At 42.2% G+C, this 26,036-nt stretch overlaps 1 protein-coding gene across 1 annotated transcript; it reads right to left on the reverse strand.

Moving 5' to 3' along the window:
* Positions 1 to 5,610: 5,610 nt before the first annotated feature.
* On the reverse strand, positions 5,611 to 26,028 carry lhpp (phospholysine phosphohistidine inorganic pyrophosphate phosphatase). The gene is made up of 7 exons (XM_029455603.1): positions 25,759 to 26,028; positions 25,246 to 25,433; positions 24,555 to 24,708; positions 24,376 to 24,439; positions 23,962 to 24,054; positions 21,925 to 22,016; positions 5,611 to 6,463 (listed from the first exon to the last, which is right to left on the reverse strand). Exons 1-7 carry the CDS (start codon positions 25,887 to 25,889, stop codon positions 6,370 to 6,372), a joined length of 816 nt encoding a protein of 271 aa, XP_029311463.1. The 5' UTR covers positions 25,890 to 26,028; the 3' UTR covers positions 5,611 to 6,369.
* Positions 26,029 to 26,036: the final 8 nt, after the last annotated feature.

Consider the following 26,036-nt stretch of genomic DNA (forward strand, 5'->3'; position numbering starts at 1 on the left):
TATTGCTACTTTGATCCAAGTAAAGCATCTTAAAGAGAATTCCACGGCTGCCATTGCCGAGCGCATGCATTAACAGCAAGGTCATTGTTGGACACGTCTTTAATGCAACAATGCAGACTGACCCAATTAAGTTGCAGGAAAAGAGAATCACAACCGTAGTAGTGGTACTACTGATGAGCCTGTGTTTGTGTGCTGAAGCGGGGACTGAGTAGGGAGGACACCAGGCAGGGGTGGGAAGTCCGGTCCCTGTTTCTTTTTTTTCTTTTTTTTTCATGGCTGGTGGAGCTGAGCGGCGGTTCACCCCAGAGACCTCCCTCCCTCCCCGCGCTGGGAAACAAAAGAGGCTTTTTCTCTGAGGAGCACAGTGACGTGGGAGGCGGCTGTGAATGTGGGCCATGTGTCAGGGCTGCTGCTGCTGCTGCTGCTGCTGCTGCTGCTCCGTTTGTCTGCTTCCCCTCCCAAACTCTGGAGCCTGTGCAAACCTCCAGAATTATACTTTTTGATTCACAGCTTCAGTCTGATTTCATGCCACTTCTGCACGTCGCAACGACGCCATCGTCATTCTTTAAGAGCGTAAGATGCCACAGAGGGCAGAAAGTCACCTCATTAAAGACCGGCTGAGTAATTTGAAGATTGCTTGACATGTTATACTCCAGACGCAAACACCACACAAAACTTAAACTACATAAACTCGCCGACACCAGGCCAAGGCATACTTTTGTAATGGATTGGATTATTATGCTGTTGCATGAGAATTTGTATGCTTGCATAGTGAGATCATATTTACACTGTCACAGAGCCGTGATGCATGCCGCTGCTTTTCACTGGCGAAGCCCTTTTCGGGTAATGAGTCGAGAAGGAAATGGGTAAACAGAACCCTTGTAAACAGTGCTGTGTGGCAGACTGACACACCGAGGGCCCCCGGCCTTTAATCAGTGGAGTGACAGAAATGAAAGGAGGCTGTGTTCTGAGAGAAGATAGGAGTACAACAGGAGGGGCATGTCGCGCCGGTGTTCTGCACTACACTCGTCCACAACCCCCACCAGCACAACAGGGTGGTGGTCACTTTTTTGGAGTTGATGCACATGTCTTATCTTCTCTCAGGATGATTCACATCACAACAGATGTCCCACAGTGCTCATGGGAAAGTTTGATGTCAGATGTTGCAGGTGTATTAATGGTGCATGCACTCACCTGTAATGACAAGGTTACTATAAGGGTTTTTGGCCTCCACATGTCAACAATTAAAACATTATATTACATTTAAAATGACTCTTTTTCAAATAAGATGAAGCTGTATGTAGCATGAAACTGAGTGTTGGCACTATTTTGGTGCCTTCGCTCGCTTGGCAGCTCAAATGTGGTCGGGGTGATTAAACAATTTAGCAGTAGCACCCGGCCACAAAACATTTCCAGTGGCAGTGCAAGTGTTGTCTGAAGCTTTTCTAATAAAAGGAGCCCACACTTCACCGTGAGCTCTAAATGACATCTGAACTAAAACACTTTTATGCACTGAATCAATACACTGTTGTGTTCACGGTAGTTGTGGTGCAAGGCCGAACCACAAATTGTGTTTGAGGTTTAAAATGACTTTTTAAAGTTCAGTCAGTGTTATGTCTGCACCCACATACAAGAGATGCATCAAGGTCATACAAGCCTTCTCAAGTCAAATAGTTGTCCCTTCAGTAAGAGGATTGTAGGATCTAAATTGTGAGCGCTTTGGCTTTTACGAAAGGTAACTAGACACCTTCCGCCCCAGCAGAGTCAGACAGCTTTAAAGTTGAGGTCAGCTGTAAGCCTTCAAGACCTTTTGTAGACCAGGACAGTTAGTTTACACTGCATGGTGACATACGACCACCCCCTTCTCCTGGATTATACATACGCACACGCTTGGGTATGACATCATGGGGTCATGCTTAGTGTCTGTAGAGCTGGGCCTCTGAGGCTTTAGCTTACAGGGGTCGTGTCCCTGTAGGGGGTCTGTGACGGCTGTGACCATGTTGGAGGACAGACAGCTTTGTGTATGAACTGCTTGTAAAGACTCTGAGGGAGGAATGGGGTGGGGTCAGGGACAGCCAGGAGGAGAGGGAGGAAGAGTTTCAGAGCCTTCCCATGCCACTGAGTGCTGTTGGCACGGCGGCCCACATGGAAAGGAGAGTGATGAAATGTGGGGAAACCATGTGGCTTGGCGAGTTTAGAGAAGCAGGCGAGTGCTGCACACGCAGAAGGGAGGGGACAAATAACTGACTGCTGTCAAAACAAGTGCATGTTTCCACGGATAACGGTGCATTTGGGGCTGCAGGTGTGCGAGGTTGTCTGGTCAGCTGACCCGTCGTTTCCTGTCAAACAGGAAGAGCCAAATAAGTGGAGATGAAAGTTCAAGGTAACACACAGCTGGCAGTTGTTAAGGTGGGTAAATGCAGGTGCGCTACAAGAGCAGCAGTGTGCGCGGCATGTAAGAGAAGCCTAACCCAAACAGATGACATACAAAAACGTAGCACCGCAGCAGTGTGTGTGTATACTCAAGGGGCCTCATTTCTAAAAATGTCTGACTTTAATTTAGATATAATTTCAGAAACATAACACATTTGATTAAAAATAATTAGTTTCAGAGTGAATGGAAGTCACCTGTCTTATCAATGACACATTTAGAAACAAATCATATCTTTGTTGGATTTGGTTGCAAATGGAAACTTGGCCTGCAGGAGAAAGGAAGCACTGGATGCTGGAGATTGGGCATTTAACAGAGAGCCACATTCTGCTCCTCATGTAGCATGTGTCTCCTCCTGACAGGCCACATGCTACGGGGTGCTGCGTATCTGATGCGTCAACATAAGATGGAAATGAGATCATGAGCTTCATCACATGAGGTTGTGGAGGGGGATACTCTCGCAGACGTATATGATTCATTATCAATCATAATCCTGTTCTTGTACGACTGCAGAAGAAGATATTTTAGGATAAACATCTAGCTGAAGTGTGCCGCAAATCAAGTAGACTTAATGGGAATGACAAGTTTGGAAACTGATGAGTTATTAACTATTATTATGGATTAGTTGATTGGAATCACGAGTACAAGCGGCCGAAATGGGTTTTCTCAGGCGGGTGGCTGGTGTCTCCCTTAGAGATAGGGTGAGAAGCTCAGCCATCAGGAGAGACTCGGAGTAGAGCCGCTGCTCCTTTACGTTGAAAGGAGCCAGTTGAGGTGGTTCGGGCATCTAGTAAGGATGCCACCTGGCGCATCTCTAGGGAGGTGTTCCAGGCACGTCCAGCTGGGAGGAGACCCCGGGGAAGACCCAGGACTCGGTGGAGAGATTATATCTCCTCACTGGCCTGGGAACGCCTCGGGATCCCCCAGTCGGAGCTGGAGGATGTGGCCCGGAGAAGGGAAGATTGGGGTTCCTTACTGGAGCTGCTGCTACCGCGACACGACCCTGGATAAGCGGTAGACGATGGATGGATGGATGGATGGATGATTGGAATACATTTAGTCTTTAAAATGTTAGAATAAGGATGAATGTCAGTTCTCAAGTTCCAAAAGCCCAAGATGTCGTTTTGTTTAGTTGCTTATAATATGAAAGAGAAAAATAAATGGAGATTTGATGGAGACTTACTATGTCCATCATCTTAGTTTAGCATATTCAGCGTCTGAAATTAAGTTGTTTCCCCTCACCTGTGGCAGGTCACTGAGCATTTCTACCGGCCACTCAATCTTTTGGTGTGCCACTTCTGAAATCTGTATAGAAGTCTTAAGAAGACAGCGGTACCAGACAGTAGAAACATAGAATATATCATGTAACCTTAATCCCTGACAATTTTTTATTTCATTTTAACTATTTAAAAAGTTCCTTTTATTATTTCTTAATATATGGAAATCCTATCTGCCATGGTGGCAGGTGACTCTTTACCTGCCACAGCCAACATTTACCCTGTATTTGGCAGATGCCAATCTTTATTCCCCGTGAATATTAGCATGCTAACATTAGCTAATTAGCACAAAACACGAGTACAGCAGAGGCTGATGGGACATTTGTATTGCAGCTAAAACAAATAATCAATGAGTGAAATTGTTTTTTCTGTTAATTCTCTGTTTTGATTGACTAAAGCAGATAAGCGCCTAAATCGCTTATGGATTAGCCGTGCTTACTTGAGAGTAAGTACACTTAATGCATGTCAACAGTGAAGTTAACGGCGGCCATGTAACACAGTGAGGAAATAACACTGAACACAATTGAGATGTAAGAAGCAAAGCCAAAAGATAACAAACTGATGTGCCAATAGCTTCCAACTGGAAAATCACCACAACAACAACTTCAGTCAGTCAAGGGTTTGACAGTGAATCATGTCTGTCGATACTGTCCTGTGGCAGTGAGGTCATACATGCCCAGACATGTCTCCTGAAATTAGGTCATCTCTATTATTGAAAGGTAATCTTGCTTCACAGTCGGCGGTCATGGTGAGGGAATCAATGGGCCAGAACAATATCTCTCTGTATCTATTAAAGCAGCTTGCAGAGGTAAATTGCTGCTAATTTGTAACTTGTGTGAAGTGTGTGGATGACCTCGGGCCAGCATGAGAGGTGTGGCTATCCACCAGCTAGCTCTGGGGCATGTGTGTGTGTGTGTGTGTTTAGGTGGTGTTGAAAACTGTGGCCTACATCCCTCAGCGTTACTACACTTCCACAAAACAGGAAAGAAATGACTGTTAAAGCCAAGGGAGTTCATTCGAGAGTAGTCATGTTTAATAGCTCCATACAAGGTCAATGGGCGGTAACATAATGGACAAAACACTGAGTCAAACAATGTGTAAGCTGTTGGGAAACTGGGTTGCAGCTGCAAATGCTTTGCCGTGTACATTAATATTTATTTCCCATTCAGATACAGCAGTGGCACACCCAGCTCGGGCACGGTTTCATAATACTTCATAGCATTTCATTACCTTTAATTGCCCAGTAACATTCACGCTTGTGTCAGCGAATGGTGAAGTGAACCAGAAAGACCTCAATGAATCACTTGGCAATGGGCTTTTGTTCTTGTTGAATCTATTTGGTGCACAGAAACCTTAGGGGCAGCGATGGAGAATCGTTTGTTTTATGCCCCACTTCCAGAGGCCTCAATGATCCAGCTGGCACACAAAAGCCCGATAACCAATTTTCCCCCCACCCCTCCTCATAATTTTATCTAACCTCACTGTAGACACTGGAATGAATGCACTCCGTCTAATGAGCGGCAATTAACGTAACAATGACGGGACAATCCCCCAGGCAGAGGCGGCTTACAGTCAAGTAAATAAAGATGAGCAGTTGTAGATTTGCGATTCTTTACTCTGATGATGGAGAGATTATTTCATTTTTGTTTACAGAGGAGGAAACACGAGCTCGAGCGCCAGCGTAATTCATCACACTCTGCTGGGTTCTGCATTCATCATCTCCAAGACCGGCTCACTTCCCATTTCCAGCGATTTGTTTTTGTAAACAAAATCCGCTCCGATATAAAATTCCAGTTTTAACCAGAGCCAAGGCTGCGTTTCCCCGAGTGCTTTGAGACCTTGAGCCCTTTAAAAACAAAAAACAAAAAAAAAAACAGGTTCTGACTCAGACAAATTGGCAAATTCAGGTTGAAAACATCTTTATTTTTATAATAGTTGCATTACAGACGGCGCCCTGCTGCTTTATTAAGAGTGTACATGTTTTGTGTGAAGGGTTGTGAGCAAAAACAACATTACCGAAATATAATCGGCTACTTACATCAATTAATACATGTTAAAATACTTCACAGCTGCATTTCAAGGACTAAAACTAAAAGTTTCATATACTGTATCTCCTCAAAAGAATTTGAGTTTGAAACATTGGTAAATAATCTGAACACACAGCATTACTTTACCCTTCTAACTGTCAGTCAACAGCTGGTTACAGGCACATTTGTGTCGACTTGAGGTATCTTATCTATGCCAATCATGTACTGACAAATGCACGGTGCAGCCCTAAAATGTTCAAGAAAAGCTTATCTCTTGTAGACTTGGGTAATAGTTCTGCATGTTATGTTATCCTAGTTTGTTTCACAGCATGTGGAGCATCAGATGGGAGGGTGTTTCCCATATATGACAGTGCAGTATTTGGATGGTATTTTAGTTTTGGACTGCTTTGACACGTTACTTGAAATACCTTTAATGCAGTCGATCCTTCATACTGGGAACAACACTTAAAGAGTTACATGAAAATACTAGCGTGCACCAAATCAAATGTATTTATTTATATAGCCCAATATTAAACATTTTGTCTGTTTTACAGACTGTACAGTATAGACGGAAAAACTTCCTAAAAGAAACTTCATCACCCAGGGTCACAGTAAGTGGAGAGATGCCTTGTATTCAGTGCCTCTGATTGAGAATCATGTCCACAGCTTGAGCCAGGTTGTCCACAGTGCCGCCAGCCGTCACCGTTGAGTGCCTCTCGTCACTGGGCCTGAGGGAGGAGAAGCAGAAGCACACGCTTCAGGACATGCAGCACGGGAGGAAACCGGAACAAACAGCCTCGGTAAACAAGAAGGACGCTATCGGCCGCATCAACAACACTGAATGTACAAACTGGACATGACGGTTTAAGAAGGAAAAGAACTAAGTGGTTTTACTCTACAGGCAGTTTGAGCTCGAGGGGAAGGTTTTGGTAATATATTGGGTCTATAATAAGATCATAAGCGCTCACTTATGATCAACAACAACATAATAAAAATTAAAAGTTAGGTGATTGCTTTTTTTTTACTGCATATCTTCACACTTAACAAAAAGGTGTCTGTGCAGCTGCTTGCCAAAAGCCCCTGTAGGGTAGTGCATGCTTTTTGTCTCCATCACCAGCTGTCACAGTGTTCCAGACTTTTCTAATATATCTGCAGGCAACTAAAACAGACCAACTGGGGACTTTAATGAGAACTGTTAATTCCCAAAATATCCAGTCACCTAAGATAAAACCAAGAAAACTATTTGAAGACTTATGACAGGATGCAGTTGCAAGATACTGTTAACTCTAAAAGGTTGTAAGAGAAAAATAAACATATTTCTGGTACACAAAATTAAAATGATTACTTCTTTCTTTTTTGCCCGCGATAATGGCATGGCCCCAGGGACCTGCCATTATCGTTTGTATTCCTGTCGGTCTACCCTTTTGGTCCAGATTGAAATATCTCAACAACTATTGGATGGATTGCCACGAAACCCAAAACATCAAACATAAAAAGGTCACAGGCCAAAAACATCAGAAACCGCTGACCAATCATCATAATTCATAAAAAGAAAAATCTGTAGGAAGCAATGGGCAGCCTTGCCCATCTCCCCCCCTGGCTGCTGCTAATGTCTGGCTCAGGGCCCAGTGATGGATGCAGATATGGCTGTTTAATCAGCTGGTACGGGGAAATGTGATCCATTTGGCGTGGCACCAGGCCGGCATGCAGGACCCCTTTTCCTCCCCATTACATAAAAGGATGGAGACGCCCCCTCCATTCATGTGCAGGACTGCCCAGGACTCCTGCTCATTTATGAAGTGCTGCCTATAGATCCACCCCCTCCCTCCCCTCACCCCCCTTGCCAGGCTGCCTGGACCAGGCTCTGTGTGCTGCCTCTGTTCCCCAGTCACGGGTTGGAGCTCCAGATGGGGAAGCTTTGTCTGGCCCTGGGTGTGCGACACACACACACACACACACACACACACACACACACACACACACACACACACACACACACACACACACACACACACACACACACACACACACACACACACACACACACACACACACACACACACACACACACACACACACACACACACACACACACACACACACACACACACACACACACACACACACATTAATCCTGCCCTCTGAGAGCTTGCAGAGAGCCATGGCAAATATTTGTGAACCGCCCGAGTGAAGCATCAGAAAGGAGAGGCCGGTGTGGGGGGCAGAGGAGAGGTGTTGAATACTGAAGCCACGGTAAACACGGGGAAGCGCTGCCACGGTGAACACGGGGAAGTGGTGCCATGTGTTTACGCATGTCTGTCAGCCACCAGCGCTTGGGTTATGCGAGCTGGTCCGCTAATGGTCCGAGTGTTATGTCTCCTGTGCTGGATTACTCCCACACCCTTTTTTGCCCGAGGTCTGATTGAGTTCACACACGCAAAGTAAAGGCACAAACTCACAAGCAAGTTGGTCACATGGCTCTTATGTTTCACGTAGCATCGACCTCACCGCCTCTCAAACCTGATGCTCCTTTAAAATCTCCCAAGGCCTGCGCCTTTTAGATCTGCGTGTGTGTGTGTGTGTGTGTGTTCATTTTGCTGCTTTCCTCCCATTGCCATGAATAATGAAGGAGTAACCAGGTCAATGTGACCATGCACAATTCAGCACAATGCAGCTAGTGTTACAGATGAGGTAATCCGGGCTCACTGCGTGTCCTTCAGGTCAATGCAATATCAATACACATGAAGAGATATGTTTGGTCCCTGAGCCTGAGAGGTCAGCTATGAGGTGGGAAGTAGCCAGGAATTTAGTTAAAAACACAGCTTTCTTTGCTGAAAGACCAAAACACTTCACCAGAAAGTTAGTAAAATGATCACAGGGTTTGGGTTTTAGACTGGTTGGAAAAAACAAACAATTTCTTTATATTTTAATCACCAAGTTAAATCGATTAGTCTAAAAAACACTGTAACCCATCAAATTAGTCAACAAGTAATCTGAATCATTATTTCATGTGCTTCAAAAACCAGTACTGTCCACCCCATGATCCCCTGCAACAGCTATGACATGACTACTGGGTATCGTGTATACACTGCTCAGGCAATATTGCGGCTTAGGGTGTCATTTGTGTCGAAATATAACATGATACTTGGCTCTATAAAACATCGAGATACATTTTTATAAGGCCATGAAATGAAAGTGGACACGAATGACTCATGCAGTAAATGTGTACTTGTGTGTGGAAGTCAGCTGTGCGTCAAAGACAAAGAGAGAGAGAGAGAGAGAGAGGAGTTGTGATGCACAAATAAAGAAGGACATGGGGGGGTTGTTTAACATTAGGATAGGATAGGACAGCTTCTTCTTTATTTCATTGTCAAGGTAGCTGACTGGTGTGAAAAGGCACGACAACCTTCCCATCAGTTAATGCCTAACACCAACGTGCACACACACACACACAATTTCGAATTACACTTCTCTTAACCGCCTCACCTTTGCTGAGTTTGCCTTTCGCTTGACAGTGCAGATAAAGCAGATAAGGTGTACATGAGGGCAGAGATGAAAAGTTCAACCTGCTCCAACAGCACACAACACTCTGAGCGATGTTATTGGTTTGAAGACAGTGACAAATAGAGCAATTCTTTGGGGAACCTGGCTGGAAACCGTCCCAACAGCTGGATTTCAACACACAGCACTATCTTGTTGGTGGTGAGACTTTAGCTTTGGTAGAGGTGATGTAGTAGTGCTGTATGGTTTTAAAGTAACGAGTAGCAGAGCTCAAATTGCGTGTGCATTGGTTCAAATAAAAGTACTCAATATGTAAAAGGAAACAATGTTGAAAGTTACAGAATATGTAATACACGACAAACGGCATAAAAAAGAGGAACAGGGTGAACAAGTGCAAGTTAGCCAACGGGGACGTGACACTGACTAATGCAAGTGGGCATGCAACTTAATAAGACTTAAGTTTTCATGATGTTATTTCCTGTGTGTAAAAATCCCCTGCCCTAAATAAACAAAAAAAACGTAACACCCCAAGTATTTTGTAATGTGTGCAGTCACCTGGCATTGCAGTGAGGAATCACATTTATGAGAGCTATGACAACGCCGAGGAAGGAAAAGAGTCAGCCTGCCAGCGAGAGACGGAAAAACACTCAAAGCCAGTTCATTGTGTAGAAGTGCGTTTTTCCGACCACGCTAGCGAAGGCTCTCACAGCCAAAACACTGCGTATTCTCACATTAAAGCAGACTATATAACCATAACCCGAAAGAGAACACGACCTGACGATAACTATAGCCTTTATGTTGAGCCAAGCCTTGTAGGCGACATAAGATACTAACAAAAGACAAAGCTTTGTCCCTGCACCCTGAGGTGAAGAGAACGTGTGTAACTGCATGTGTTTTCTGCTGCTGCTCGGTGAAGTTGCAGGAGTCTTGGCCTTGAGGGTGAGAATGTGATCGCAGCTCGACTGGCTCCGTTATAAACAAAAAGGTCACGGGTTGAGATGTTCTGGCTTTATCGTCATCCCCTTCAACTGTTCCTCTCACTTTTCTGTTTTACCTGATATTTACAGAACTACAGACAACTCACTTGAAATAATACAGCTGCAACCTCTTATGAAAAACAGCCCAACTGAACTGGGGGAAACAACCATGTTACGTGCATGTTATGGCAACAGAAGAGAAAGACGCTAAGCTGGAGCCTTCACATCCACTGCCGAAATCGTGGCCAGGCAGCAGTCGTTATCGCCTTACTGTACCAAAGGCTGTCTAATGCCAAGTCATGATCAGCAAACAGCTGCGGTATGCTTTTCACACATAAACGGTTCTTTCCAATCGAGCAGGACACAAAGGGGATTCCCTGTGTGCAGCATGAAGAGCCACTTGATTTTTTTTTTCTGCTTCCATCCTGTAGCTCTATGAAAACTGTACTGGTTGAGTTTGCGAGTGAGAGAAAGAGAAAACAGAGAAAGACTGGAAACTTTTTGTCCTTCCCAACCACAAACGCATCGTTTAAACGAACAGGACGTAAACAATAAACCTTTACTTTCAGTCTCTCAGAGACAATAAAAGCACTATGCACATTTCTTTCTTTTTTTTTTTTTTAATGAATTGTTTTGTCTTTCGAGCAGCCAATGATTTCCACATATGAAAATCAAGTATGAGACTCTTATAGCTAGATAAGAAAAATAAATATAGATTCAACATTGACTGAGAAGGATTACAAAACTCAAGAAAGTTTCAAGCCGACAGTATTTTCATAATGTAAAACAAGAAATGAATAGAAACCAGTGGCTGCCTGCAAGGTACCAACAACACATTGAACTACTTGCAACACAAATGTGGTTAGTTTTGATGTAAAAGGACTCAGGGTTTGTTGCAAATATGCAAAAGCACTGGTGCCGTCCTTTAAAGAGTAACTTCAAAACTGATCTCTCTAGGTTGAAGATATAAGTCTGTTAAACTTTTCACCACACCCAGCATCCCATCTAGATGTGGTCAGGTGTAGTCGTTGTTCTTTTGACTACACCCAACTGTGACGTACAGTATATCATAGGGTAAGGAAACATCATGTAGCTACCACTATCTGGCAACACTAGCAGGTTGTCTGTTGATTGATTTTCATATTGTAAGGAAATTAATGGACACCATAGAAATGGAAATATAGTTGTCAAAATGGTTAATTAATGAAAGCAAATCCGAGTTTAACAAACCTCCAGCTCTTCATTAGCTGCTACTGACACAACACACCCGAAACTCTAACCAAATTGTCAAGTTGCATTGTGGGTAATGCAGGCGCACAGATTTTGACAGAAGAATCATTGATTTTGATAATTCAAAAACTGTTCATTGCGAGTCAAACAATGTAATGTAAGTGACATGCTGAATCCGTGGACTCTTTTAAGGGTTCTTTTTCAGGCAACACCCTCCAGAAGTAGAGTGCATCACTGCTTAAAAAAAAAAAAACTAAAGTTACTATTTCACCATTAAAAAGTCATCACGGCTTTAAACAGTTTCACCCAATATTTCTCATTTTATTTAGCAAATTCTTACAAAAAGTAAACGCCCTTCATAACTTCACAGCTGTCCTGTCAGCATTGTGCTCAAAATGCAGAGCTTCATGTGACCCAGATCTAACCACACTCTTTTCATCAGCATGTTATTATTAACAGTGCCGCTGATGACTTGCTGAGCCTTTTTGTGTACGTCTATATCTCACTGTATGAATGTTTTGCTAGCAGCAAGAACACACACACACACACACACACACACACACACACCATTAGGAGAACAAATGGCTCCAGCAGAAACCAGGCAAGGGCCCAAGTCCCCCCAGCCAAGCAGCCTGTCTATTGGTAATTGCGAGAGGGATTGGATCCCCATTGAAACGACTAAGGGCCTGTGTTCATGTATTTAAGAGGCAGTGCTATGTTTCAGCTGGCCATCTGTGGGTTTTAGCTCTCCGATTCTCTCCCACTCTCACTCCTTTTCTTTCTTTCTCTTTTCTCTCACGGGTGGAAAAGTACCGTCGAGGGGCTCAGTGGCCGAGGCCTGGCCGGCTCCTTTGTCTCGCCGTGGGAGTCTAGTCTCACTGTGAAAAAAGCGCCGGTTAATTATTAATAACTCATTGACTTATAACGCACGGCAGGCTTTAGAGGAGCCTGCAGGCAAGGGAAGCCGTCACCCTGGGGTGGTGAGGGATGGTAGGCCAGGCTTCAGGCACCCACTGGCGTCTCATCGAGCTCTTTAACCTCTTTGTTCAGCTACTGCCACATCCATTCTGTTCTGATCTCACGTATATCTGAACCAAGCAGAGGGTTTAAAACACAGCTAAATCTACAACATCTGGTTCTCCTTCAGTCAAGTTGAGGACGAGTCTCCCTTTACCCTTTCTACTCTCATTTTAGCTTAGTTGTACTTTGCTCAGATTTACCTCGAGGTAACGTGACATCATGGTGACCAAAAATGACCCCTTATCTGTTACAATGGACAAAACACAAGTTAAGGTGACACAAGCTACGCCACTGTAAATCTATGTTTCGAGTATCAAATACTAACTTCCTGTGGGCTTTAAGAGGGTGTTGTAGCTTACTCCATTTGAAATGACAACAGCCTTGAACACTCATATGTTACCTTTGCTATCACATTAGCCGTTTATCTTTGCACACAATTATGTTTGCCAACATTTGTTTGCAATGAAAGTAAAAAGGCTAACCCTGCTAGCGACACATCAAATGCATTAATGACTTGATTGGTTTCTATGGAGATCTGCATGCTAGGTGTATTCAAAATCCACACTAATCCTCAGATTGTTTGCCAAACACTTTAGCTTTGCACACAACTATATTTGCTAATCTATCGTAAACAAACAAACTTAACGTCTAACCATGCTAGCAGCAAACTTAATATAGCTGTATACTTTGGCTAAATACAGCTGTGTTTATCTATATTTGACAAAACACAGTGGAGAAATAGTTTATGCTCCAGTGGTGGTTTGAGAAGTTTCTATGGACATTTTGGACTCTTTTGCAATGAGTCTTGGTCCCTCACCATTGGAATCCATTGCAACTGTTTACAGTTTACAGATGCAGTCTTCTCTACAGGCAGTGAAGGCTAGCATAGCAATAATAATGTGAACGTTAGGAACACAAGGAGATACAAAGGGGAGAAAGGCAAAGCAGTGTTGGGTCTCAAGCCAAAAACGTAGTGCTGGCTGAACGAGGAAGTCATTCCCAGAATTGATTGTGTTTACATTCCCCACAAAGCTGCCGATTCCAATCAATGGGAAAGGGATGAAAACACAGCTTAGATTGTAAGTTCATTTGCTGGAATTGTGGCAAATGCTGCCCTCAAAACACAAAAGTAAACACTGAAGCAATCCAACAGGTTTATGGTAGAAAGAATTACAATTTTAATATTCATATGCCCTCAAGTTTATTCATTGTGAATTGCTGCAACCATGAAGCACTGCAAAAAGAACAACCCACCCACCACTACTCCAAGAATGAATACGGTAGGAGCATGCAGCTAGGAAAGAGATCAAACCAACAAAACCCAGCTTTCACGTGTTATCTGTTAAAAAGGAGGGAAATCCAGCAGTGGAAATAGAAACCTTATGCAACATATATTTTTTCTTATTTCACCATTCAAATATCCGGACAAAGGCCCTGCTGCTGACTGACAAAGAAGATGCAGAGAACAGTGAGCGGCTGGTCGGAGATTAGTGGACGAGACTGAAATGATGCAAAAATGAGCACATGGATAAATATCATAGATCGTACATAAGAACTGGACGTAGTCACTGTGACATCACCCATTGGTTTGTGGACTACAGTTTTGAATGCTTTTTGGTTATCGTCTCCTTGGTTTTTTTGGTCGTCGCCATCTTGGTTTTTTAAAACCAGAAGTTACACGATAGATACAACACCGAACAAGACGTTTTTATGCGACCAAAATGTTACCATTCATTTTTATGAACTAAAAAACACTGTGAAAAGGGTTTAAGTTGTAAGACAAAAACACAGAGAACACCCAGACTGGACAACACTATGTGGTAGCGACCTGTCAATCACGAGTTAGCCAAGCCCTAAAAGCATTAGCTGCATTATCGTCCATTTCACTCTAAATGGGACCATCATTTACTAAATTAATATTATGTTGTATTGAAGACCTAAGACTACGATTGAGAGCATGAAGGAAGAATTCATTTTGAAAATGTTTACTGAGATCAATGAATCAAATCAAATCAAATGAAAAGTAGGGTCATTTTTTCATAGACTTTCATACAATCAGACTTATTTTTGCCTAGTTGCCCCCCCTGCTGGCTATTAGAAAAAATGCAGGTTTAAGTCACTTTACAGAGCTGGAGGGTTCCCCTTGTACTATATACAAAATAGCGATCATCAATGTTTATAGTGTCTCCGTTGCTCTGGGCCGACAGTGTTTACCTTGGGAACAAACCAAACACTGTTCCAAACTGCAATCTGCCCGTTTGCTATAGAACAAACGAAACCTACCGGGTCACAATGCTCTTCATTTCAGTTCCTCTGATGATCCGCGAGGGAGCTGGACACAAAAGAGGGGCCCCTGTGGATTCTGCTTCAGTTCAAAGGCCATATTCTACACATGGTATGATTCACAGGATTAGAGTAAAAGGTTCTCTGTGGTGGCGCAGACTAACAGGAAAACCGACCTCAATGACACATTAAAAAAAATGCTGTAGCTGTCGAGGTTGACAAGCTTTTAAGCTCACAGCCCACACCTTCGGTGGAGAAGAGTGAAATGAGATAACTTCACTTCCTTCCTACACAGACAAATCTAATGTTCCAACTGCAGTTAACAGGACAGGGTGTGGGACTGTGCTTTTGTACTAGACACTATAAAATGCCTGCATGCCCGACGACAGAGAAAAGCTGTTCACAAAAAGGTCAAGACAGGGCAAGAGTACAGAGGAACTGCACCTCATGCATATCCTGCTCAGACACGATTGAATAGTTCTACAAAAGTGTGCTCCAAAAAGAGAATTAAAGGTTTTATCACGGGTGAAAATAGATTTCATTATTATTTGGGTGACATACAAAACAAGGCCTTGAAATATGGTAAGTCACATAGATGTAAGTTACAAACAATCACTCACTGTCTGACAGGCACACACTTGAAACCATGTACATTATCATAGCCATTGAGGCTATAGGACACCAGTGGATGACTGAAAGATAAGCTAGGCTGAAATACAGTATGTACCTGAGAGCCATCCCAGGGGCAGTGCTCAGTTTATAAAGGACATTAAGCTGCAACCACAGCCATGCACGGTCACCCTGCCAAGGTTCAGTGTCAGATCTGCAAAGGACAAAGCCCAACCATAAACCTAACACTGCCACGCTGTGTTCAGTCTAATGTCTGTTTGATTCACAAGAACAGAGAAGAGCATCACCTTTTCACCGACACACACAATACAGTGAAGTGTGCACACTTTTTCCATGAACCCTTTTGCACCGTCAATCAATCAACCTGTATATTTATTCAGGGAGGGGAATTGTTAACGCTCGTATGCATAAGCGCCCTGTGTACACAGAACAATAAAAACACGCATATTACATGTTTTAGATAATGTTAGTACAAACAAGAATAAAAGCTAACATTGAAACATGAAAAGCAGAAACTGGAATGAAAGATAAAAAAGACGACATCAATAAATAATACATTTCAAGATCACCTATTCTCAGGTTTAAAATGAAAAACTTCCGTGAAAAGCTTAAACTCAGATCTTGTGTACTGTAGAAGTTATGTTAAGGCAACAATGCACAGTACATCTGGCTTGAATGACATTCAAATCCAAATTTGGCAAATTATTTATATATAAGTTAGAGCTTGCAGCCACTTGAGAAGTAAGAATACAATTAAACCTATTTTTTGACACAATATTGTGCTTGCAATTAAAGACTGTAAACTATAGTATATTAAGCTGATACCCAATGGAAAGATCTTTGCTGAGCTGTAACTCGCTCTGTTTGCTCAGGATGATGTGCCATTTGCTCTCCTAATGAGCAGTCTGTCTATTCGCTGCACTGATAATGACCTCATTTGCATGACTTCATTACAGGGACCAGTGAGAGTCTGCTCTGGCTGTCCTCACTAATCACAGGTTATCGGGCCCATGCTGGATGCTGGCGACTGATTTCTCTGGACCTGACCTGAACTGCATTGATGGAGACAATTTGACAATTTCTTTGGTGCCATGGGCCATAACTAACACCTGCCGCAAACAAGTGCGAAGCACAGGGCAACTGTTTGGTCATTTTTACGTTCAGCGGTCACTTTGTGTAAATAACATATCTATTTGTGGCCGTGATGGTCTTGAAGTGCAGGCAGGCAAATTGTTGGCGCAACAAATACCTGGTCTAAGTGCAGTAATTTCCTTATATTTTATTATTTTCCTTTGCACCTGACTTTTAAAAAGGGTAACAGGAGTGATTGATTTAATTCACATTACAACCACAATGATTATTTAAAAGACTAAATACAACCCCTTTCCCTCTTGCGCCTTACTTTGCGCCCAGATTATGTTCTGTTTAACTAGCAAAAGTAGAGTTGGACACGCCCCTTAATGCACTTGCGCCATTCACTTTAGACCATGCCTTATATATTGTTTAAATAGGGCCCCGAGATGTGCCTTCTCTCACACAGATATGAACTGTACCACTGCCTACAGTCTATAAAGAAGACCTCGCACATTAGAGGACTTCATTATGGCATCAGGCCACATCCCTTTGACTATCATTCCACATCCGTCTCAAACCTGCTGCGTCTGATCATTATGATTACAGGAGTTACAGTGATAGCATTGAATATTTGCATACCGACCATCTGGTGGGAACAGTGTGTTCCAACTGATGTTACAAAACTGCATGTGTACATATATGCATGTTTTTGAATGAGTACAACAGTTTCATTGATAAGGAGTGTGCTAACCACAATATCAAATGTTATAGTTTACAGCAGTTGCTGTCAGACACGGCTGTTTTGAGCTGAATACTTACATTTGAAGGCTAAAATCCTTAAGCCACGTTCCCATTGCAACATTCAGACCACGATTACATTACCAACTAACATGATATGACATAGCTCATTTATGTTTAGCCTGCACTTATCTGGTGGGACAAAGATGCAATGGAAGTATTAGAATAATATGCCACCAACATGGCATGAATGTAGCTTAAACTCACAAACATGCTAACATTAGCACATTTAAGTGCAACCCTCTCACAGCACTGGAAAAAATACTGAAGGAAAACTAATCTACATGGTAATCACATGGCGACTAACCCCTCCCATAATGCTTGCTTCCTGTTGGTCCCTCGGTTTCGGCCGCAGACAGAAAGGGCACGAACCAGGGTGCGGTTTCGGTAAACTGGTACCATCGGGGACTAGTTCTCTCTCTTGAGACGTTTTGTCGGGCTCGGCCTGCATGGAAAACAGTTTCCCCAGCACACACATCAGCAGTCAAGCATTGGCCACAGGGAGAGGTTTACAATATAAACCATTTGGAAGAAGGTTGCTGCTGTGGGAAAATGTTTTCTGTGCACTCTCTGCCAGACTCCGGCGGGAATCCAGGAAGGGCTTCCTCTAACTCACTGGCCCGCATTCAAAATACCTATCAATACTGTGTTAGTATCTGACACATCACTACGCCGTTTTCTTCTCGGCAGAGGCCTGAACTCCAACTTCTTTGATTATCACAGAGAGACATAAACAATGCTAAGACCAAAAGGTTCAGAAACTAATTGTGTCGGCTAGCAGTCGCAATTTAACTGGTCGACAAATAGTGCATGAAGGAACGGGCATAACGTGAACCTGCTTTTGTGAAGCTTCAAAGCCACCCGGTTCTGTGCCGATGCAGTTCCTTGAAGAGAACAGAACAGAAACAAAAACGCAGGACCAGTCGAGGCCTCAGACCGCAGGAGATGACTATGTAAGATGACAAAGGAGAAGAGTGAGCCACAGGTCTGAGAAAAAGGAAAGCATACTCATAATCTGACTGCTCTTCCAGTGTCGTAACAGTTTGACCAATAAGATGGAGAAGTACAGCAGTGTTAGGCAACTGTTGACTAACATATTTGACGTATAAACTTCATGAGGTGATAGGTCACTGTTGTGTTTAAAGCTTATTCTACTGCCCCCAAGTGACCAAAGAGACATTCTTCTACGAAAACGTTTCATTTCTAACAATATTATCCAAAATTCATATGCATCGGTGTTAAATCCCAACAGCAGTCCAAGAGCTTTCATATATAAAACAAAAATAAAAGCAAACAAGAGTGAGAAACCGACAGCTTGGTACTGACTTTCACAATGCGACGGTTTTAGATACTCTGTGGTATTGACAGGAATCGGTATTCAAGTACCGAGATTTGATTTGCAGCTTTAACGATGTGACTACCATTCAACACATAACCTCAGAGCAGGGGTTGAACTAGAGCGCCGTGTTGGCAGATTGTTCCACGTGCATCTGATCAACATCAGCAGTCAGATTGCCATACTCCCAATTTCCAACCTTTTTTCTTTGGTGTAGGCCCCTCTTTGCAAACCTGTTCTACATTAAAGAGCAAAGGGTTCTCCGGTTCCCCTGAGGGAAGTGCACTGACTTTGGCTCATTATTTAAGAACAAGGGAAAGTTGACTGCTAGCAGAACACTACCCTATTACAATTACCCCTATATTATGCCTATAGTCTCTCAACAGCCATTACTGTGGGCACTGTAATATCACTCCCCCCCGCTCTTGAATTTAATCTGCAGGAGCCATCACAAGCATGAGCATATACTGTGCATCATCTGAAGAAGTAGAGCGGTTACAGCAGTGAAACCCCAGGATAACATGCATTCATTCACTTAAACCTGACATCTTAGATTTTTTTCTAACAGAATTAAGACATATTATATAAAAAAGGTGAATACACATCATCTACCATCTGTCTAGACGAAATACCTCAAATCATCTTTTATTTTTTATAAATAAGGAGTTTACTGTGCAAGAAAGCAGATGGTGAAAACTTACAAAAAGTTCCAGCATCTGACAGAATTTATGCAGTCCTAAAAGTATGGCAAGTCAAAAGTGTTTCAAAATAAACTGATATGATTAGATTTGTCTGTGATTTGTATTTTTTTCCCTTCCTGTCTTGTCACCGGGTCTGGGGTATTTGAAGCAGTCTTTTTTTTCCAAGCCTGATGGGAACTGGAGGCCTGTGTAGCATCTGGTTGACTTGGAAACAGCTGTGTTTTCACAGATCTGACTGAGGGTTTATAGCTGCTCCCAGCAAGCCTGGGTTCACTGGGCCTGCTTGGCTAAATAATGTTAAATCTCACGTCTGCTCCTCACTCACAGTCTCACCGTTACTGTCACTGCTTCTCCTCTTGTTCTCAGGAAAATGTATACAGTTCACTCACTCTTACATGGCACGTCTTAAATGAGTAAATTACAGCTCACTTCAGAGCCGTAAATTCAAATTTGATGCATACATTTCAGTTCCTGTTACTGGCTGGTGCGTGTCTTCTGTTAAGACTCACACACACACACACACACACACACACACACACACACACACACACACACACACACACACACACACACACACACACACACACACACAAACTGACTAAAAGTAAGAGACCAGAAAAATGGACAAAAAGTGCCAATTGTAGATTTAACTTCAACACCTTGAATCCAACCCTGGAAACAGAGCTGTGTGCTTGAAAAACACTCCAGTCTTATTTTACTGAGCTGTAAACTATAATAGCTACAACTCACTGTGTGGCTCTGTATGCACGCGTTTCACCACACAAACTTCATTCACCAATCAGTCCATAAATCTCCAACGCCACAGCTGAAACGCAACACGTCATGTAACACAATACAGATTCCACACATGTTCCTCAGCAGGAAACGGCACATTTTTTCAACCAGTTGCTCACTCCTCCGAAAAAAAAACTGGATGATAGTATATGTAGGTTACACACACATGCATGCACATACATGCCCGCAACATACACAAAAGCACATGAAAGTGGAAACACACACCAACGTATTGCTGTGATGGTATACACACACAAAAATAAGTCACGCACAGAGAGAGAGGACAGGTTTGAGTGAGTGACTGTGCTCTTAGAGAGAGGATTAGAGCCGACTGATGCTCAAGCAGATTACTCAGCGTTCTCTGGTCACATGACACAAGACCTGCATGCCAGTACGCAGCAGTGGAGCAGGTCATCAAGGGTAGCGCTCCTCAGACTCATCGGTGGTTTATAGCCAAACAGAGCAGTCGTGGAAAGTAAAAAATGACATCTATTTAGTTCGGTTCTTTTAAGTACCGTTCTGTTACGTGATGTACTATTATTATTATTATAAATTATTTGTATTTATTTTTTTAAATGCAGTTGGTTTCCGAGTATTTCCACTTTGGGCAGTTGTATACTTGTACTCCACTACATAAAAAAAAAAAAAAAAGGAAATATCGCACTTCTTATTCCACTACATGAATTTGAAAGCTGAAGTTATTGAGTTTTTGACATTTTACACATATGATAAAGTCAGATAATATGATGTAATGCAGTATATTAATGTACCTAAAATTACAAAGCAATGTAATAACATTTATTTAATTTATTGTAATAACCGAGTACATTTTGCCTTCACCGTTAGGCGTAATACAGTATTTACATATTGTCGTATTGATACTTAAGTAAAGGATCGAAATACTTGTTTCACTACTGGTTCACAGGATTTGGTGCTGTATTTGAAATTAAAAGTAGTCAGCATTCCCTTGCCATTACCATAAATATTCCTTAAGCACACATTAAACCTAGAGCTAAGCTATTTTTACACACAGAAACACCATTAAAAACATCATTTCCTGTATGCCTTTGAACATACATAATGTACAGCAGGTACTGTGATATAATGTGTAGTTCCACAACTCCTACTCCCATCCATGTCTCTCTTTTCTTCAAGTCATAAGCACCACATGTATATCTTCTAAAATAATCAACCATATGTTTCTGTAATTACACCATGAGAAAGGCGCCCCAGTAATCTTCAGATTGAGGATCATAAATCCTCTGGTGACTACGACCAAGTGGGCGAGTAGAATTCAACATGTGGAGAGAATAAAGCTATTTTCGGAGGATTCTCAGTCAAATAAATAAATCTGGACGACTGAAGAATGAGGTGGTTGACTCACAGGAAGTGTGTTATGTAGGAGATGTGATTCACAATCCTGGCGTGATGGCGCCCTCTCCTGGCAAATAGTTCAAAGGATTTGTATTCTGATTCACCATATGGTCAGACTGGCTTCAAAATATATAGAACATGTGGGAACATTTTTAAAATGCATTTCTTCTTATGTTCCTTGGATACTTTTATTCAAAAGAGATGAGCTTTTTCTGAAAACATAAAGATATATAAAATGGCTCTACAGTAGGATTTATGTGATGCTTTACATGAACTAGTAAGGAAGCAATCATTTCATTTTTCTAAGATACTTCAGCAGGACACACACTGACATGGGTAGTTTGACTAACCAATAGGAACGCCTGCTGCCCAGCGGTGGCCAATAAGGAGTCATGTGCAGGTTTGGTGGATTGTGTCAAATAAATCATAATTCCCTCAGAAAGTGTTTGTGTATTCAGGACATGACTGACCTGTATTTGCCAGTCCTGACTTGTACGCCTTTCATTCCACAGTTTTGGGCCCCACCCACATCGTTCACCAGATCGTCCCCAATCATCAGTGCCTGCAAGAGAGGAGGGAGAAGAAAAAGAAAGAGAACATTATAATTTAGCCGAGGACATTTTTAGCTGCTCTTATGCGGATGAAGTTACAAAAATGTAAAAGAAAAAAGCAACCGACAGTGTTAATGAAAAATAATTAGTATGTCCCAGTACACAGAATGTCAAATGCAGTATGACAAAAATACCAGGATGTCCTACGGCAGCCGGCTGCATTTCGCAATATGCAAGTCAGCATGTTTGTTTTGGCTATTCTGACTTACAATCCTTTGCACAGTGGATTTATGACCAAACTTCAAGGCGCAATATTATGACTAAAATAGTATGTCGCAATTGTACGTATACTGCATGCAACAGTACGTACTTTGTAAGAGCAGATGCCATACGTAATAAAAGTAAAATGTATGCGATCTCAGCCTGAATTTGTAGTCTAATAACATGCTAACATCACTTGTAAATGTGTTAGCATTAGTTACTTCATATAAATCTTTATTTGACCAAGATTACCAGTAGTTATCTCCATCTCCTATTATTCCTGCTTCCTCACCAAGCTTCATAGACACTGGACGGATCCATCAGCCTGCCCTCCCTATGTCTCAGCTATCCTTTCACTGACCAGGTGCTTGTTGTTACACAAGCATGAGTTTGCACTGTTGCATTAGTGTAAAAAATGTTTTTATTTCTGAAATAAACTGTAAAAATAAACATGGTTAAATTGAGGTCCAAAAGGTTGTTCTGATTAGAGAAGGTATTCTCAAGAATGTAGTCAGTACTTCTGGGAGGAATGGAAGGAACTGGTCAGTTTCATTTTGATTATTAGGTGAGTCAGTCAACAAACAAGAAATTTCCACATTGCACCACCATCTGAAACCGCACGAAAGCCTGGGTGAGTAACGGAAGGCTTTGGAAAGACGAGCAGATGTAGCTGTGGATATATCCATGTCCCAGTAAAAGACAAGAAATCCAAAGAAAAGACTGAGGCTGAGATGAACCCAGAATGCCAACTGCCAGGTCCAAAAACAGACAAGCTTAGACAGACTGCGGCACATTCTTTATAGTTGGGATACACTGACATGAGCAGATACCAGGGACAGACATTAAACATGTGTTTCGACACAAGCTAAGAAAACTGTTCAACTGAACAGGCAGCTTCTTGGCTTTGCGCTGTGATAAGTTCCAGCATGAGTCTTCCTGTTCCAGTTGCCAGTGACGAGAAGAAATTAGTTTAATATGTGACAGGTGTGTCTCTTGCGTCAACCGGTGGCTGCTGTGAATGAGGTGTAACACCAGGAGGAAGACAAATAAACATCTTTAAAAACAGTATAGGCTATTAGAATTGAAAATTATCTGCGCTACATACTGGACAGTCACTCTGTGGATGTTGAAATATGGCCAGAAATAGAGTTTCCTGAAACATATGGATACACTGTATATTTTGACATCTACCACAAGGGATGTAACATAACATCTATTAAAGCAGGATTCATCAGCCAAATTAAAATCACAAGACAGAAAGTCATTTTCTGGTTTGTATGTGGAGGGAACTGTAAGAATATCAGTCACTAAACAAAAACTGTGTGCTTGGTTTATGAACACTTCACAGCTCCCTAAGAAGTGTCACGGCATGTTGCCTCCCTTTCTTCTGAAACTGTTTGTGAGGTTGATTGCACAACCGTTATTAACCATTTAAGTGTAACCATGTAAATAGCACGCCATCCCAATCACTTCTACCTCAAAAAGTGCAATTCTGAGTTCCCTGAGTAACTTCTCAGACCAGTCAAAGGTCAAAACTTAATCAAAGCATAGAAGAATCCCCGCAGCAAAGCTAAATATTTACCATTTTAGCCTCGATAAAAGCAGGTCTTTATTATTCCACAGCAAACATTACAGTTACCTGCATTACCTTGTATTCTGGATACACACTGTACGGTATCTGCTGTTGTTACGTACCTCATGCGGTTGAAGCCCCATGTCATTGAGAACACTCTGGAAAAATCTTGGGGATGGCTTTCCAACAACTTCAGCCTTTAAATCACAGGCATACTGAAGGGAACAAAAAGTGAAGAAATAATTAGTCATTGTTCACATGTACAGAGCTGCTGTTCTTAAAGTTACTACGAGGAACTTTCCTTTTGTGTACCTGTGGACAAAAGAGGTAGTGTCTCCGAGCACCAGAGTCCCTTTAGAAAACCTCTCATTTTACTGCAGCAGGGTCTAACAGTCTGTCTTCTTCAATCTTCTCACCGATCTTGTTGACTTATGTCGTTCATATATGAGGCATTAGTGTTACATAGATACTATTTGATAACCAGTTCCTTGTAGTAACCTTAATAAATATATCAATGCAATAAAAACCTACTGTACCTCCAGAGCCTTCATGTACGCCCCAACATCCAGATTCAAACCATTTGACTCCTTGTAGTACCTCCTATAAAGAGAGAAAAACATCACACATATTTAGTCTGATTTTAACATTTCATGTTGTGCTTATCACTTGGAATAATCAATATAGTAATGACTACAGTATTTTTATATCCCATTACCCTTGGCCCAGAGAGAACAGCACTGGCTTCTCCAGGCCTATAAGGACCCTGAACGCCTCGTTAAGGTTCTGGTATGTAAATTTTTCAGCCGAGTCTCCAATGATCACACAGTTTGGGTTGGTCTTGTCAACACTTTCAAACTCTGGGAGAAGTCCTGCAGAAGTGAAGAGTAAACATAATATAATAGAATACAATATAACATAAATAAAAGAAAGGTTATTCAAAATGATATGTCCTGTGGTATTATAATCTACAGTTCTGTTTTAAACATGATTTAGTTATTGTGATGAAACTATATATTTGTAAGTTGTTTTTTTAAAGATTCACGTCTTAGTAGGAAGCAATGGACTTGGGGTTGTGAGCCACAGACAGGCTGGGAAAGTCGGAAAAAGTATTAGAGACTAATTAAAACATTGTTTGTTTTGGTCTTGTCCTGGGATTTGTGAACAATAACAAAACCTTAATTTGTTAACACCACTTCTGAGGACTTTACGTTGATGTTTTTAAGGCACAGTTCTGGTGTGTCACACATTTATATGCTACATTTGAACAAAGGTTTATTTTTCAATGGATTCTTGACAATAACATCTAGCCATTTACATTGCTGGAAAACGCTCTGGTTTAAGATAAGGTCAGACATTGTGCATGACCAGGGGTTACTGTCAAAATGCTTGACAATTTAAAGCATTACCATCATACACCAGCAGGTGAGGTCGTAAACCCCTCTCCTTAAGGACAGCTACGGCTGCAGGAGCCGGAGAGAAGACCTCAGACACGGAGATGTCAAAGCCCAGTCTTTGGAGCATGGCTACAAACGTCTCTCTGGCGTTCTGGGTCTCATTGGTGCAGAAGCGCAGCTGCAGGTTTGATGCCTTGAGCCTTTTAAAAAAAAAGTGCAGGAGGTCAGATCGAGGAGGGAACACACGCACACAACTTGTGGCAACACAGAGACACTGAGAGGGAGACAGCTCTTACAGTAATACATGTACACAGACCCTTTGGGACTCTTGCAAGGAATCCATAAATTAACAGTGAATACGTTGGCCATTCGCTCTGATATGTTTTGTACGCCATCAATAGGCTCTGTATGCTCATTTTCATATGTGCCAGCATACGTTTCCGCAATACGGAAGTGTGTGACAGGGCCTTAAGCAGCTAAAATCGCTAACAATAACTTAAAACAACTCGCTACTTGGTCACTCACCGTTTCACTGCTTCAATGGAACCAGCAATGGCAACCCCGTCGCCCTCCCCGCAGTCATATAAAACGCCACACATGTCCAAAATGACACCTTTCAAACTCTTTGCACATCCTGGCCAGCCACTGTCAGCCATAACGAAATGGTCTCCTCAAAAGCGCATGCGCGTAAAGCGAGGTAGGCAGGCTATCATGCACTTGTGTGAATTTATATCGCCACGTCCCATATGAAATGACACGTACTTATAATACTCAGTCAGAATGAGTCACTACACAAATGCTGC

Source organism: Cottoperca gobio, chromosome 19, assembly GCF_900634415.1.
Source record: "Cottoperca gobio chromosome 19, fCotGob3.1, whole genome shotgun sequence".
Classification (NCBI taxonomy): domain Eukaryota; kingdom Metazoa; phylum Chordata; class Actinopteri; order Perciformes; family Bovichtidae; genus Cottoperca; species Cottoperca gobio.